The sequence below is a fragment of the Nuphar pumila genome, chromosome 17 (assembly GCF_984573655.1).
Source record: "Nuphar pumila chromosome 17, dmNupPumi1.hap1.1, whole genome shotgun sequence".
Classification (NCBI taxonomy): domain Eukaryota; kingdom Viridiplantae; phylum Streptophyta; class Magnoliopsida; order Nymphaeales; family Nymphaeaceae; genus Nuphar; species Nuphar pumila.
The window spans coordinates 7,965,420-7,979,589 of NC_143265.1; the positions used below are offsets into that span (position 1 = coordinate 7,965,420).

Sequence of the window (14,170 nt, forward strand, 5' to 3'; positions counted from 1 at the left end):
ATATATATATATATATATATATATATATATATATATATATATAGTGTCAATTGGGTTTGACTCGGATCTGATCCCTACCAAAGCCTATAAGGTGAGGGTTTGTTAATAAATAAGAAGGCCTAATTAGAATTAGAGTTGGATCCGAAGGGTCCGGTTAATATTTTATGGTTTGTGAAATTTCGTACCAGACCCGGGCTCAACCCGAGTTCTAATTAATATATTATGATTTGTGATAAAATTTATTATTTTATCGGGTATGATCTGGGTCTGGTTTATGTAATCTTTATAGCATTTAGGTATTGTTTCTCTTATTGTGAGTCTGATTCAACCCCATTTCGGAGTGGGTACCATAATCTTAAATCAGGTTTGGGTTAGGTTTCACCTGATTTCTAAACCCGACCCGTTGACACCTTAATCGCTCATTTGCTTGGACCATGTAGCAAGGGACCTGAAGGGATTTCAACGTGTTAGTGAGACTTTGCCAGGCTGCCCATTCTTGTGGTTACGGGTGTCAACAGGTCGGGTTTGGTTAGGGTCAGTCAGACTTGAATTAGATTTTCGGGTATGGTATCAGGTTTGGACCCGAGTCTTATCGGGTCTATTATAAGAGAAACCATACCCTAACTCTATAAGAACTACATTAACCAGACCCGGACCATACCCCGTAAAATAATATTTTTATCGTTTTTACATTGAAAAATTGCGGGTCTTAATCAAAACTCGGGTCTGTCTCAGGCCTGGTATAAAATTTCACAAACTATACCCGGGTTCATGTATTAATCGGACCTCCGAATCCGGACCCAGGTCTTAATCAAGTCTTCTTATTCGTCACCATACCCGAACTCGATAGGGTTTGGTCCAGGTCGGATCCTCATAAACCCGACCCGTTGACACCCTTGCTTGTTGCCCTACGCAGCAATGCATATTCCGATGTACGCACATACGCATCCCCTGCACCTCTCTCCCCCACTACGTTCTCTGTCTAGATTTTTCTTTGTTCCTGAAACCTGTTTCCCTTGTTGAGAAAAGGAGGACCGAAAATCAGGGTTTTGGTTGAACTAAACGCTTCTTTTTCTCGAGGGTCTTGGTGCATCCTTCTATTTAGAGGAATTGTTTGGGTTTCCCCCGATTTAGGGCTTTCTGGAAGTCCCTTTTATGTTCTTTGCCTTCCTTTTTCTTGATTTTGGGTCTCTGTTTTTCTCATTTTGCAGGTTTTTTTAGGGTTTCTGACTTCTCTCTCTCTCTCATAAATATTTAGACTTCTAACTTGTGGTTCTTGGTTCTTTTTCTTAATATTGCTGGTTCGGTTTTGATCCCTTTTCTTTTATTTTTGCGAGTTATCTCTGGGATTTGTCTCTTGGTTTTTAGGAAAATTTTGGTGGGTTTTCTTCCTTCATCCCTTAAGGAAAAAAAAACAGAAAACCTAGCGTTCCCGACGCTCTTTCATCGATCATTGTCATTAATTTTGGGGCTTTTCCATCTTTTTTTTTTGTATGTTGATTGAATTGGGGCTTTTCCATCTGGGGTGTCTCAGATTGGAAGATAGTTGATCTTAAGGGATATGTTTGATTTTCACCCGAGATTTTTTCGATCGAGGATTTTCTGAGATTTTCGCCCATCCAAACGCTATGACCCCTCAATTGAAGAACGGATTGCAGGAGGGTTGTGGGGCAATCGCCAAAAAAGTCCATTTCCTGGGAGTGAGGAAGCGGCCGTGGGGAAGATTCGCAGCAGAAATCAGGGATCCGTGGAAGAAGTGCCGCGTCTGGTTGGGGACGTTTGATACGGCGGAGGACGCGGCCCTGGCCTACGACGCTGCCGCCCGGGCGCTCAGGGGGCCGAAGGCGAAGACCAACTTCCCCTTCGTCCCCGTAGAGGATCGGAGTACCAGTTTCAGCAGCACCGTCGAGTCCTGGAGCAGCCCCAGGAGCAATTTCCACGCCAAGGCCCCGTCTTCCTGCGAGGTCAATCGGAGGATCGATCTCAATGCCGCCCGAGAATGCCTCCGCGCCGGTTCTCTGGTGGCTGGCTTTCCCGGTGGGGCGGGGCAGAAGCAGAAGTGCGAGAAGCGGAGCTGTGCGCCCGATCGGAGGACTCCCGGCGAGTTCAATTGTTTGATTCAGAAGAGGCTATTTGGTGGTGCTGGCGATGATCTGAACGAGTGCCACAGTGATTGCGATTCGTCATCTTCGGTTGTCAACGATGAGGTGAGCAGGCCCTCCCTGAAGAGAAGGCCATTGTTGGATTTGAATCTGCCTCCTTGTGATGATGATGATGATGATGAATTTTGTAGCATTTCTTTGAGGCTATGAATTTTGCTTACTTTCCTCCCAAAGAAAAAAACAAAAGCAAGGAGAGATGAAGTTTCTAATATGGAACCAAGTGTGATGCTTCATTTTAGAGATCTTTTAATCTTTGTGGAAGGTTTGGACGGTGACCCATCTTCCTGATAAAAGCAGGATTGGAAAATGAGTGCCCAGTCTCAAGCAGAGAAATTTTTTCCTTGGAAAATGAGATTGCCCATAATCTCAAGCAGAGAAGTTTTTTATTGGAAAATGAGGTTGCCCATAATCTCAATCAGAGAAGTTTTTCTTTCTCTTTTTATGGGTTGCAACCCTTATTCCTTGTTTTTCTTTTTATTCTTAACTTTGTAATCTATTTCATGAATGATAATGTTATATACAGATGGTAGATCAGAGAGGGCTTCTTGAATCACAGTATGGTGTTCTCCTTTGGGTAGTGTGCGAGAATCCCACAAAAGTGAGAAGAAAAGTCAAGGTTAGATGGGAGAGAGGATGTGGATTATACTGTTTTATGGTGTTTTATGCTTGGAACCTGTGCTTCCTTCCGTTGCTTTGTTTTGTTGCTTTTCAGAACGGGAAGGTGCGCAGAAATGATGATTTTTCTCTCTAGCCTCATCTTTGGTTTCTGTCCTTGTTTCCTTCTGTTGCTATTTAGCTTCGGTTGGTCTTCATGGTAAACCAGACTCTAGAGGGAAGGTTAACTTGTCTATTTTAGGGTGGGTGGAATGGAATACCAATTTGATTTGTCCAGTTGACCTAGGTGGTCAGAATGGAATTATGAATTTCATTTGTCCAGTTAACCTAGGTTTTCATCTTGGTTTACACCTCTCTCTCTCTCTCTTTGTATATGTGGTGTGTGTAACAGAAGCATTCAAACTATCACTTCTGTGAAAAAATGGGTGGTAGTCTATTTTTTCACTTTTTTTTATCTTTTTATCTTGGTTATGGTTCGGGAGGAAACCCCAAAATTGGGTGGTAATCTTTTTTGTGTGGATGACTGCTCCCCAATTGAGTATCTCTGTTTATCCCATTCTCTCACTGCTCTTGTGTCATACCATTTTCATTCTCTTTCTGTACGTATTCCCATTTGTCCTATGGTTTCATCAAAGTGCCTTCTTATTTCAGCTTTTTTCCTTTCGTTTCCTCTTTTCCAGGTTTTTCTTTTTTGGGGGTTGGGGTTGGATCTTTTTGGAGCCTTCACCAACAATTTTCTGTAATATCTTGGAAGATGGTATTATCAACCTTGGTGCCAATCTTCCTCGTTCAATATTTATCTGCAGCCAATGGTTTTCTCTTTGGGCAACTTGTGGTTTCTACCTGTTCTTTGGTTACAGGGGTGCACCATGTGTTTTCAATTCTTCACTTTCCATCTTCACCAATGCAGCACACCCGCCAAAGCGTACGGACAATATCTAAAGAAGAACATGGGAACTGAAAATGAGAACAGTGTAAAACTAGATATGCATTTTTTTTCTTAAATCTCACCACACGGATGTGATCTGCATGCTTGGTTTTAAGCTTTTAGGGCGACGAACCCTTAATCATCCGTTGCATTGCATAAGCAAGATTTTTTATGGCTCTAAGAATAGCGATTCAAAATTTTCATAAATATTTTGAAAATCATGTTTTTTTATCGAAAAAGTATAATCCAACCGTCGATTCCTAGCAAATGGTTCAATGGTCCATGCTGAACGCATCTGCAGGATCAGATTTGCAAATAAATCATATGAAATGCCTAGTTCTAGTATTTTCAGTTCTCATATTCCAGTGGTCCGGTTTAATAAAATTTTATCATTTATTTCTGTTTCCATTGCAGCAGCTTCTTCAGAAGTTAAATTTATGAATTATTTGTTGCTTAACGTCTCTCTCCACATGTACGACTACGAGATACGCAAAAGCATATCATAGGTGTGTGATTAGGGATGGCAGTGGACAGAGGCGGGGGACAAGGTCTCTATCCTTGCACAGGTTTGGATTTTAACCTCCATCCCTGTTTCATATCCTTCATCCCCTGTCCAAACAGGATGGGCCTGTTTCTCCTCTGTTCATTGCCATCCTTAGAAGGATTGGGGATGGGGATGTTGATGGGGATGGGGATGGGCGGAGCTGGGGGGGTGCAGGACCTGCCTCCCGAAACAGTTAATTTTTTTTTTTTTTGTAAAAGCCCAGTCCTAGCCCAGCCCTGACTGCAGCAAATAGTTTGATTTGTCCATATGAAATAGATTTTTATTAATAATTGTAGCCATTTTTTTTATTTTATCTCAAAAAAAAAAATTCGGGGGCACTGCCCCCAAACCCCAACTATCAAACCAGTTTTTTTTTCCTACACCCCTGTTTGTCCCCCCCTCACATGAATCCTAGCCACGCCACTGCCGGATGGGGATGGGGCGGGGCAGGAGAAAGCATAAGTCCATCCCTGCCTCCATTCCCACACGGGTTTTGATTCTTCATTCCCGTTTCATGTCCTCTATCCTCGGTCTAAATCGTGCAAGATGGGGCAGGGCCTGTTTGCCCTGGTCCACTGCCATCCCTATGTGTGTAACACTATCATATGGTGCAGAGAGTTACCGACCGACCATATTTATGACTTCTTGCTTTCTCGTTTTCGCACCAGCATTGAAAATCAATTTTTTCCTTTAATAAATTGAGTCAAAACAATATGAAAAAAAGAAAAAGATTTGTTTTAACTTCTCGATGGTGATTACGGCAATCAGTGGGAGGTGGCTATTTCACTCAATTTTCAATATTTCTTTGCTTAGTTCTGATTGGTTTCTTTTTTTTATAGGCAAGCTGTGGTTAGGCAGACCCCACCAGTTATACATCAGATTTGAACTTGCAACCTCCCAACACAAGGTGACGTGCACTAACAGTGCCTACCAAACAAGTGGAGCCACAAGTTGGTCTCTCAAATTGGTTTCTTTTGCTTCCTTGGGTGGTGAACGGACATGATGGCATCGCCTGGTGGCTATTAGGTAAGCGTAGGATTTTTGGTGAATAAAAATTGCAGGCTATCATACTTTCATTTTATGTTTTTTTTTTTGTTATAATTTTTTTTTTATTGGCAAGCTGCCGTTGGGCGCAGACCCTCCACTAGGGGTGGCAATTTCTGACACGACCCGCCAACCCGACCCGCCAACCTGCCTCTTAGGCGGGTTCGGGTTGGGCTTAAGCCAACCCGTTTAATAAATGGGTCGACCCGCGTAACCCATTTATTAAACAGGTCGGGTTCGGGTTGGGGGTATGCCAACCCGCCAACCCAGCTGACCCGTTTAATAAACGGGTTAGGCGGGTGGGTCAACCCGCCAACCCGACCCGCCAACCCGTCATCCCGCCAACCCGACCCGTCAACCTGCCTACCTGCCAACCCGATCCGTCAACCCGCCAACCCGACCCGCCAACCTGACCCGCGAACCTGAAAACCCGTTTACCCGACCCAACCCATTTATTAAATGGGTTGGCGGGTCGTGGCGGGTTACCCGTTTATTAAACGGGTCGGGTTCGTGTTTGCCACAGTCGACCCGTTTAATAAACGGGTCGGGTTCGGGTTGAGGTATGCTGACCCGCCAACCTGACCCGATTGCCACCCCTACCCTCCACCTGTTATACAATGTACCATTGGGTTTTGAACTCGTAACGTCCCTAACACAGGATGACGTGCACTAACAGCTCCTACCAAACAAGCAGGGCCTCCGTTGTTTTTTTTTTTTCGGTTATAATCACTGACCATGAATATCGGCAGACTTTTGGTTGGTAAAAATCCTTGAGGTCCTATCTATTGGGGAGTGCACCCAGTTTTGACCTTGCGGCAACAGATGATCACATGGGTTTCGAACCGTAGTTGTGTCATGTCAGTTGCCCTTAGCCAGGAAGGCGACGACCCTTTGTGAGCTTCATTTTGCAAGTTATAATTGCAAAAAAAATGTTTGTTTATTTATTTTTGCCATTAAGGTTAACTTTGGTGCTCATAAAGGCCTGAACCGAGTTGGAGCTCATGTTGCGCTGAGTGAAGCCCTTGTTTTTTTTTTATGGAAAGGCAAGCTGGGGTTAGACAGACCCCTGCTAGTTATACATCTATACCATTGAGGTTTTGAACCCGCAACCTCCCAACACAAGTTGACGTGCTCCTGCCAAGCAAGTGAAGCCCTAGTTGGTTGGTTAAAGAGTAGACATTATTTTTTTAAATTATCATGATAAGATTTGAATACCTAACGTCCTCCTTTCAAGCCACACATTCCAACCAACTACTTCACACTATAATATATGAAGTACCTGAATATATTTATATATATCATGAGAAATTACCGCTTTTAACTTTTGAGTAATTTCTCGGGAGATTTGTCACTATGGATGTGTGATACGTCTGTATTGAGACCAAAGTGACGGGTTGGGTTTGGTTCGAACCTAGGTGGAACCAAATGAAAATTTATGGGTCTTAATCGAAACTCGGGTCGGGCCTGGGTCTGGTATAAAATTTCACAAACTATAATCGGGTCCATGTATTAATCAAACCTTCGGGTCCATACCCGAATCTTAATCCATCTTCTTATTTGTCACCATACCCATACCTGGACCATAGCATTAAAATAATATTTTTTAGCATTTTTATATTAAAAATTTGTGGGTCTTAATCGGAACTTGGGTCGGGCCTGGGTCAGCTATAAAATTTCACAAACTAAATCCGGCTCCATGTATTAATCGAACCTTTGGGTCCGGACCCTAGTCTTCTTATTTGTCACCATACCCAAACACAGACCATAGCAAATAAAATAATATTTTTCATCATTTTTACATTGAAAATTTGCAGGTCTTAATCGAAACTCGGGTTGGACCTTGGTCATGTATAAAATTTCACAAACTATACTTGGGTCCGGACCCGGGTCTTAATCGGGTCTTCTTATTTGTCACCCTACCCAGACCCGGATCATAGCAAGTAAAATAAAAAATGTTCATCATTTTTACATTGAAAATTTGCGGGTCTTAATCGAAACTCGGGTCGGGCCTCTGCGACGCCCCCATAATTTTCGACTTGTAAAATCCTTTGGATTTTGGGTAATTTTTTTTTTGAAAACAAATGCGCAAGTGCGGAAGTACCAAAAAGAAAACAAGCGGCGAACTCCGGGGCGGGTCGCATGAGTGAAACAACAGTTAAATGAAACAACTTTTATTAAATACTTTTTTACAAAATTGTACAACCTATCCCTTATACAAAACCAACAACTGCCAAGATCTCGAAAAGGGTTCAGAAGTGTGGGTTCAGAGTCCGCTGCCACACATCGAGCTCCATTGCACGCCTAAGCAAACACCTGTATCCTCATAAAACGGGGTCAGTACTCTTTCGAGCTGGTGAGACAAACCAATCACAAAATATCCATATGTGGAAAACGAAGCAGAGCTATTCATACAACACATAGCATGCTTATATACAATAATTGAACAGTTACATCATAAGCAAGTGTACAAAGCTACACATGAATCTATAAGAGAATGTAACTAGCATGAATTAATGCAAATAGGCAAAGCAGGAGAAATTAACCACGACAATTCATTTCACAATTCATATCATTTAGCATAGCATGCATCAAGGAACATAACCAACTAATGCAATAACGCAATTCGTATCATTGTAACATGGTATGCATCACAGAACAAGAGCAATTAATGCAATAACACAAGAGACTGTGATGTGCAAACAAATGTGTCATCGTGAACTGTGCACGGATACAAGTGGACAAGTATGTGTATCGTGCCATAAGTATGAGAACTAGCTAAGTGACGATACAAAACATTGCACATTACGATGAGACAGTTAGAAGTATTTGCCAAGGTAAGACGTGACTCAGAAGCTGTGCCAAGGTTCATAAACCATGTATCACGACCATAAGCGAGCTCATCTCGCTAAGTGGGTCCAACGCCCACAAACAACTCGCCAAGGAGTTCCAATTGTCGCATAAGTCACATATGACCAATAACTTCCATACGTGTGCCTCAAGCTCCCTCGTACATAGGGAAAACACATTTAATTTGCCAAAGCAGAATCATATATTCAAATACAACGAATACGATGATAGCATTAATTTGATGATATACGCTATGGGTTTCGCAAAAACCCCATTTTATTTGAAGGCGTTTAATCAAGGTATTCATTTTGCGAATATAAATTGTGTTTTATGTCACACACCTACGCACGAGAGTAGGCATTCACAATACCCGTATTGATGGGTTTTCATCTTTTGCACAAACATAACCATATTTACGTAATCTGGCTTGGACAACGAGCCAAAAGTATTTTAACTACTCATACCTCATTTTATTAAAAAGGGGCATTGATAAGGTGTCATTTGCGAACATTTCTCGTCCTTTACTAAGGTAGCCATATCCACAACGAGGGTAAATCTATACTATTCTAGTTGGCTATTTTTACCACATTTGTGTGCATACGCAACCATTCTTACATAGTTCGCATTGAATAATACACACTCGTCGCACAAGTTGTAAATAGGCAAAGCACTTGATGTGATCATTGGGATATTGAATCCCGTGTGGTATGCTTACACGCAGCCCCAAAGGCTGCAGTCCGAAGACTTGCTAAAACTATCCATAAGGCGTGACCAAAAAAGGAAAAGACCCCACTGTTGGCTGGTGGCCGTCCAAAAATAGGTTATCAACCTAACCACTACATCGGCACCATGCTCATGCAGCAGACCCAAAGATGGGTGGCCCTGCTGAACCAAAAAAAAGAAGGCAGCAACATACTTGCTGCTAGGGTCGAACTTCCTGGGCCAAATGAGTTTGGTCCAGGGGAAAGCCACCAGGCTGGCCACGGCAACGTGAGGGAGGCTCCAGGTCTGGACCAAATCAGTCCAGACCCAAGCTGGGCTTGGCACAACGAGGGCGAGGTCTGGACTGGGCGTCCAGACTGGATGTGGTTCAGCTACCAAAAACCGTCCAGGTCTGGACCAACCGGTCCAGACCATGGAAGGTGTGCTCCAAACATTAAGCACGGTCTGGACTGAGCGTCCAGACCCAGCTATGCTTCGGCCAGCACCAAGAAGAGTGGGGTGCAGGCCCGCAGCCTGCACCCAGCTATAGCCCGACAACACCCGGCTTAAGCAGGCCCGAAACAAAAAGAACGAGGACCAAAAAGGGGCTTAACGCCCAATCTGGCTGGACTGGGCTCGGCCAAGGCCTATGACAGGTCTAGATCGAGTTAAGTCCAGACCATGTCAGGCCGAACGAGGTGACCAAACCTCATAGCCACCGAGTGGGCTCGACTCAAGGGGTTCAACAGGTCAACCGGGAAGAGAAAGGGCGCCCAGGCTGATCCGTTGGTGGTCGGCCTGGGGTCACCCAAACACAAGATTGCGTCCAGAAAATTTCTGGATGCCCAAACAGAAATCTTAGAGAGTGAAAAAAGGAGAAGGGGGCTCAGCCGGACCACCCCGAGCCAGCATTGCCCGAACCCAAGAGGGTCGACCCAACTGGGCATGGCGGCTGGATAAAGGGGTCGGTTTAAGGACTCCTTGCCAAAATAGTAAAAGCCTTGGCAGCACGGTTTCACTGCCATAACATGGCAGAACCATGGCTGCCATGAATCAAACCAACAAATAGGGGATAATAAAACCAACAAATAGGGGATAATGCATGGTCGTGCAATGAAAAATAAAGACAAACCAAACCAAAAAGAATGATTTCTTGGTACCTATACTTCATTGCATATCGAAAATACATTTAAGCGTGCTTAGTCAAAAACACCATCTCAATGCATGCAAGCACACCCATTAAAACCCACAATTTCTAATTAAACATGTAGTAGTAGCTCACGAAAAAAAATATAAGAACACCCATACCCTTGCTCAATCGATCCCACGATGAGGTATGCGAAAAGGGGAAACTCACAAAAATGCATGAACGTATAAAACTTGCTCAAAACGAAACCCATAATGGTGTATGAAAGGGAAGCTCACGAAAATGCAAAACACATAGAAATTGCTTAACCGAAAACCACGTTTTGGACATGTGTAGGAACGTTTCACCTTCGCAGCTTTGGAAATGGAGGAGATGGTGCTGCTCACGATTTGGAGTCTCAACAAGGCACCCACACACACACACACTCTCACGTTGGAGATAGAGGAGAGAGGGGAGAGCAAGAGAGGAGAGCCTCCAAAAATCGCCCAAGAGGGAGACCCCTTTCTCTCTCTTCAAGTCTTAAGTAGGTAGGGTAAAAGTAATGGACAAATGAGATTTAATGGGGAAAGATGGAGGGCTGGGGTGCTCCACGCCCCCCATAGCAAGCCCACGCCCAATGCATGTCTTGTATTTGAACTTTCCAACTTTTCTTTCAAAAACGCCATTGAGAAATGCCTTTATAGTTTTCAAAATTTACATGGGGGCGCCCTAAGGTGCCGCCCAACCCAGTCACTCGTCATCAAGCATTTGAAATGATTTAAAAACATTACAAAAGAGCCATGGGGCGCCAGCCCCATGCCTCCATTTTGGAAAATGCGCCTCCCATAATGAAGCTTTATGCTTCATTGTGAGTTCTTGAAAAGAACAAGGGCCAATCATGGCCTTCTTTTCAAAAACCATAAAATTTCTTGCAAAAACGCCACCCAGCTGGTCAACCAAAGCCAAAATCGTCCTCTAGAGAGGACGCCCAATGGGTTTGGGTCCTTCTCTAGTGATTCAGATCCAAATCCAAAAATCACTAATTGCATTAACTCATAAAAATGCTTATTTAATATCTTTAAACCAAAATTCGATTTCAACAAATCACTTAGTTCTTTTCAAACCCTCAATTAACATGGAATGCTCGAAGCCTCTTAAGAAAATTGTCTTTCGTTTGCGAGAAACAAACGCATTACGATTCGTGTCCAATCGTTAAGCAAAACTCGTAATTCACATGCACTGACGAGGTTTTTACATCGTATAGGTCCCAAATTTGGGGACAAGCTATACAAACATATAATAAATCAACTCTTAAAGTTTCAGAAGCTAATTCATCCAGAATTAGGCACTTCTTACTTACACAGTATTTCTACGTGATTCTAGGGTCGCGCGCTCAAAGCCAAAATACAAGATATAGTCACTTTACATCAAAATACGTGCTATAATCTCTTCAACACACGAAAGCATATATTTCAACTTAAAGCAACAGTAAATTCCTCAGAAAATTTTGCGGGTCTTACAGCCTCGATCAACTATAAAATTTCACAAACTAAATCCGGCTCCATGTATTAATCGAACCTTTGGGTCCGGACCCGAGTCTTAATCAGATCTTCTTATTTGTCACCATAACCCGACCCTATAAGGTTTGATCCAGATAAAACTGACCCATTGACACCCCTAGATGCATAAGAATACAATGGATGAAAAAGGTCAGCCTAGTCTGATCAAAGAAATTAATCAGAGCAATGGGGACAGTGCTTCAGTGGGGCCCAACAGACTAAATCATATCCAAATATGTTTGACTAGAATTTCTAAAATTTGCATCCACCCCTCGGAACTTTAAGTGTTTGGTAGCCCTAAAAAAAAAAAACTCTGCCCATCAATGTTGTTAAAAACGGTATGAAATCAAAAGGGGGCGATCTACAACCCATTCAATTCAATTTTTTGTTAAGGGACTTAAAAAAATGGTTTAATATTTTTTTTTGTTATTTAATGACCCATGTCATCTGACGGTAAAAAGCTGTGGATTCACAAACGACTCTATTTGATTCAATTCGATTCACCTAGTGACCCGATTTTTAGCTACACATTGTTCGTGATTAATAGTGTGCCCTTCTATGTGGGCCCCACAAATTCAATCGAACGCGCGAGAGGAAAACTCCTCTGCCTTTTTTCGTTGGAACCCTTCCTTCTAGATGCTGTTGATCTCAAGATGAACAACAGTCAAAACCTGTACGAATGTGATGCCAATCACTTGGATGGGCCCCATGCTTTTTTTGGTGCGGTTCGTGTTTAGGATGGACGGCATCAGAATGGTTTAAAATGAATGGCTCACAATGAGCTTGTTCACTGTTTTGATGGGTGTGGTTCTTTTTTTAAGATAGAACGACATTTAAGGCAGCTCTGACAGATGTGCCTCTGACTTGATCCTCTCTTGAAAAAAACTCTCACTTATTGGGTGTGTTTGTGTGTCATGGAAACGGTGGGGTTTTATGCGGAAACACACAAAGCACGAAGTGTTTCCATGGCAACTTAAACAGAGGGCTTTCTTTTCTCGGGGAAAGAGAGCCCCAAAATCAACGTGACCGCCCCCCTTTCAGCGGAATCGCTTTTCGGGGGTGGTCCGACTATGTTTCCGTGGAAGGCTCACGCCCTCCTTCCGCATGATGCAAACACCCCTTTTGTCTCGGCGAGGAGGAGAAAAACTCCTCATTTTTTGTGTTGGTGGGTAGCTTTTCTTTATGGGAAAATCTTGCTTTCAAACGCATCCTAAGGGTGCATTTGATAGAATGGATCACAGATCCAAGGATCTGACATGACGTGGATGGCTGCTGATGCGTGATGGGGCTCTTGCACAGATACAAGGCTATCCAAACAAGGGATTTCAGATCCCTCCCTGTCATAAAGAAAAATAGCCTCAAATCTGAAATCCGAGAATCTTCCTTAGGTTTGAGATCCAAGCCTTCCATATGCACCCTAATTGTTTTGTTCAACGATGCGAAATGCATGATTTCCAAAGAAATCATATGAAATGCTTTCCTAGGATAGGGGCACGACTGCCCCTTCACCCAAAGCCTCTTTTTCCATATGAAATCATAAGCATGGATTAAGAATAGGAGTGCAATACAATTTTTTTTTATACCTTTATTTCTTTTCTTTCTTTATTATATATAATTATAATTCATTTATAGATTAGCAAAACGTGTATTGACTGATTTTGATGAAACATAAGAGATCAAAGTATCTTGGGCCTATCTCATGAACAGATCAGAAATAGAATATAATAGATTGATAACAAAAATTTATGGTCTAATCACCGATTCGTCTGGTGTCCAAATATGTGAATCATTTACTAAAGCTACCAGACCGAAAATTTATGACGTTTCAAAAAAATTGATAGATCCAATGTCACACTCAGTAAAGATTTATGATACATGTATAGGGTGTACCCAATGCGTACGAGCGTGTCCTACAGATGTCCTGGAAATGATACCCTGGGACGGATGTAAAGCTAAGCAAATTGCTTCCGCACCAAGAACGGAGGACTGTGTAGGTTGTAAGAGATGTGAATCCGCTTGTCCAACAGATTTCTTAAGTATACGGGTTTATTTATGGCATGAGACAACCCGTAGCATGGGTCTAGCTTATTAATACGTTACAAAAAACTCCCCTTGAATCCATTTGATTCCTCTTTACCGACAAAAACCCGTACTCGATAAAATCCGAGCGCGGGTTTTTCTGGTCAAATCTAAGTGTATTTTGTCTTTTGCCTGCCCCGCTGAGCATCTGACTCGATGTGGGAAAATGCCCATTTCCAAATGAAAATGAGCCATTTTCTCACAAAACAAACAGATCTTACATGTTTGTCCAACTAGATATCTCAACCCTTACTGTGACGGGCTCTCAAATTTTCCACCATTGATCACTGAAAATCAATGTTTTCGTAATTGTATTCTGATCTGAATCGTTTGAAAAGATCAGAGAATTCACCAATTTGGAAACGAGCCCAATCGTTTTGAATTGACCTTTTCAAATTAAAGATCATAAAAACATACAAAATACAAAAAAAAAAGTAAAAGTACAAAAATACATAAATAAATAACAAAAAATGACCGATCTGCACAACAAAAATGATGCATTTTTCAAAAAACCTTACAATTTTCGAAAATCTGCCCGTGTTCAATACCACAATTTTTTTACTG

The 14,170-nt window shown here is 42.4% G+C and overlaps 1 protein-coding gene across 1 annotated transcript; it reads left to right on the top strand.

Annotated features, from left to right (window-relative positions):
* Positions 1-940: 940 nt before the first annotated feature.
* LOC149811536 (ethylene-responsive transcription factor 4-like) lies at positions 941-5,214 on the top strand. The gene is made up of 2 exons (XM_089993542.1): positions 941-2,207; positions 5,089-5,214. Exons 1-2 carry the CDS (start codon positions 1,629-1,631, stop codon positions 5,101-5,103), a joined length of 594 nt encoding a protein of 197 aa, XP_089849668.1. The 5' UTR covers positions 941-1,628; the 3' UTR covers positions 5,104-5,214.
* The last annotated feature ends 8,956 nt before the right edge of the window (positions 5,215-14,170 follow it).

Bases quoted from the DNA above. Each gene is read 5' to 3' on its own strand.
- LOC149811536 (XM_089993542.1), top strand. From the start codon at position 1,629: ATGACCCCTCAATTGAAGAACGGATTGCAGGAGGGTTGTGGGGCAATC.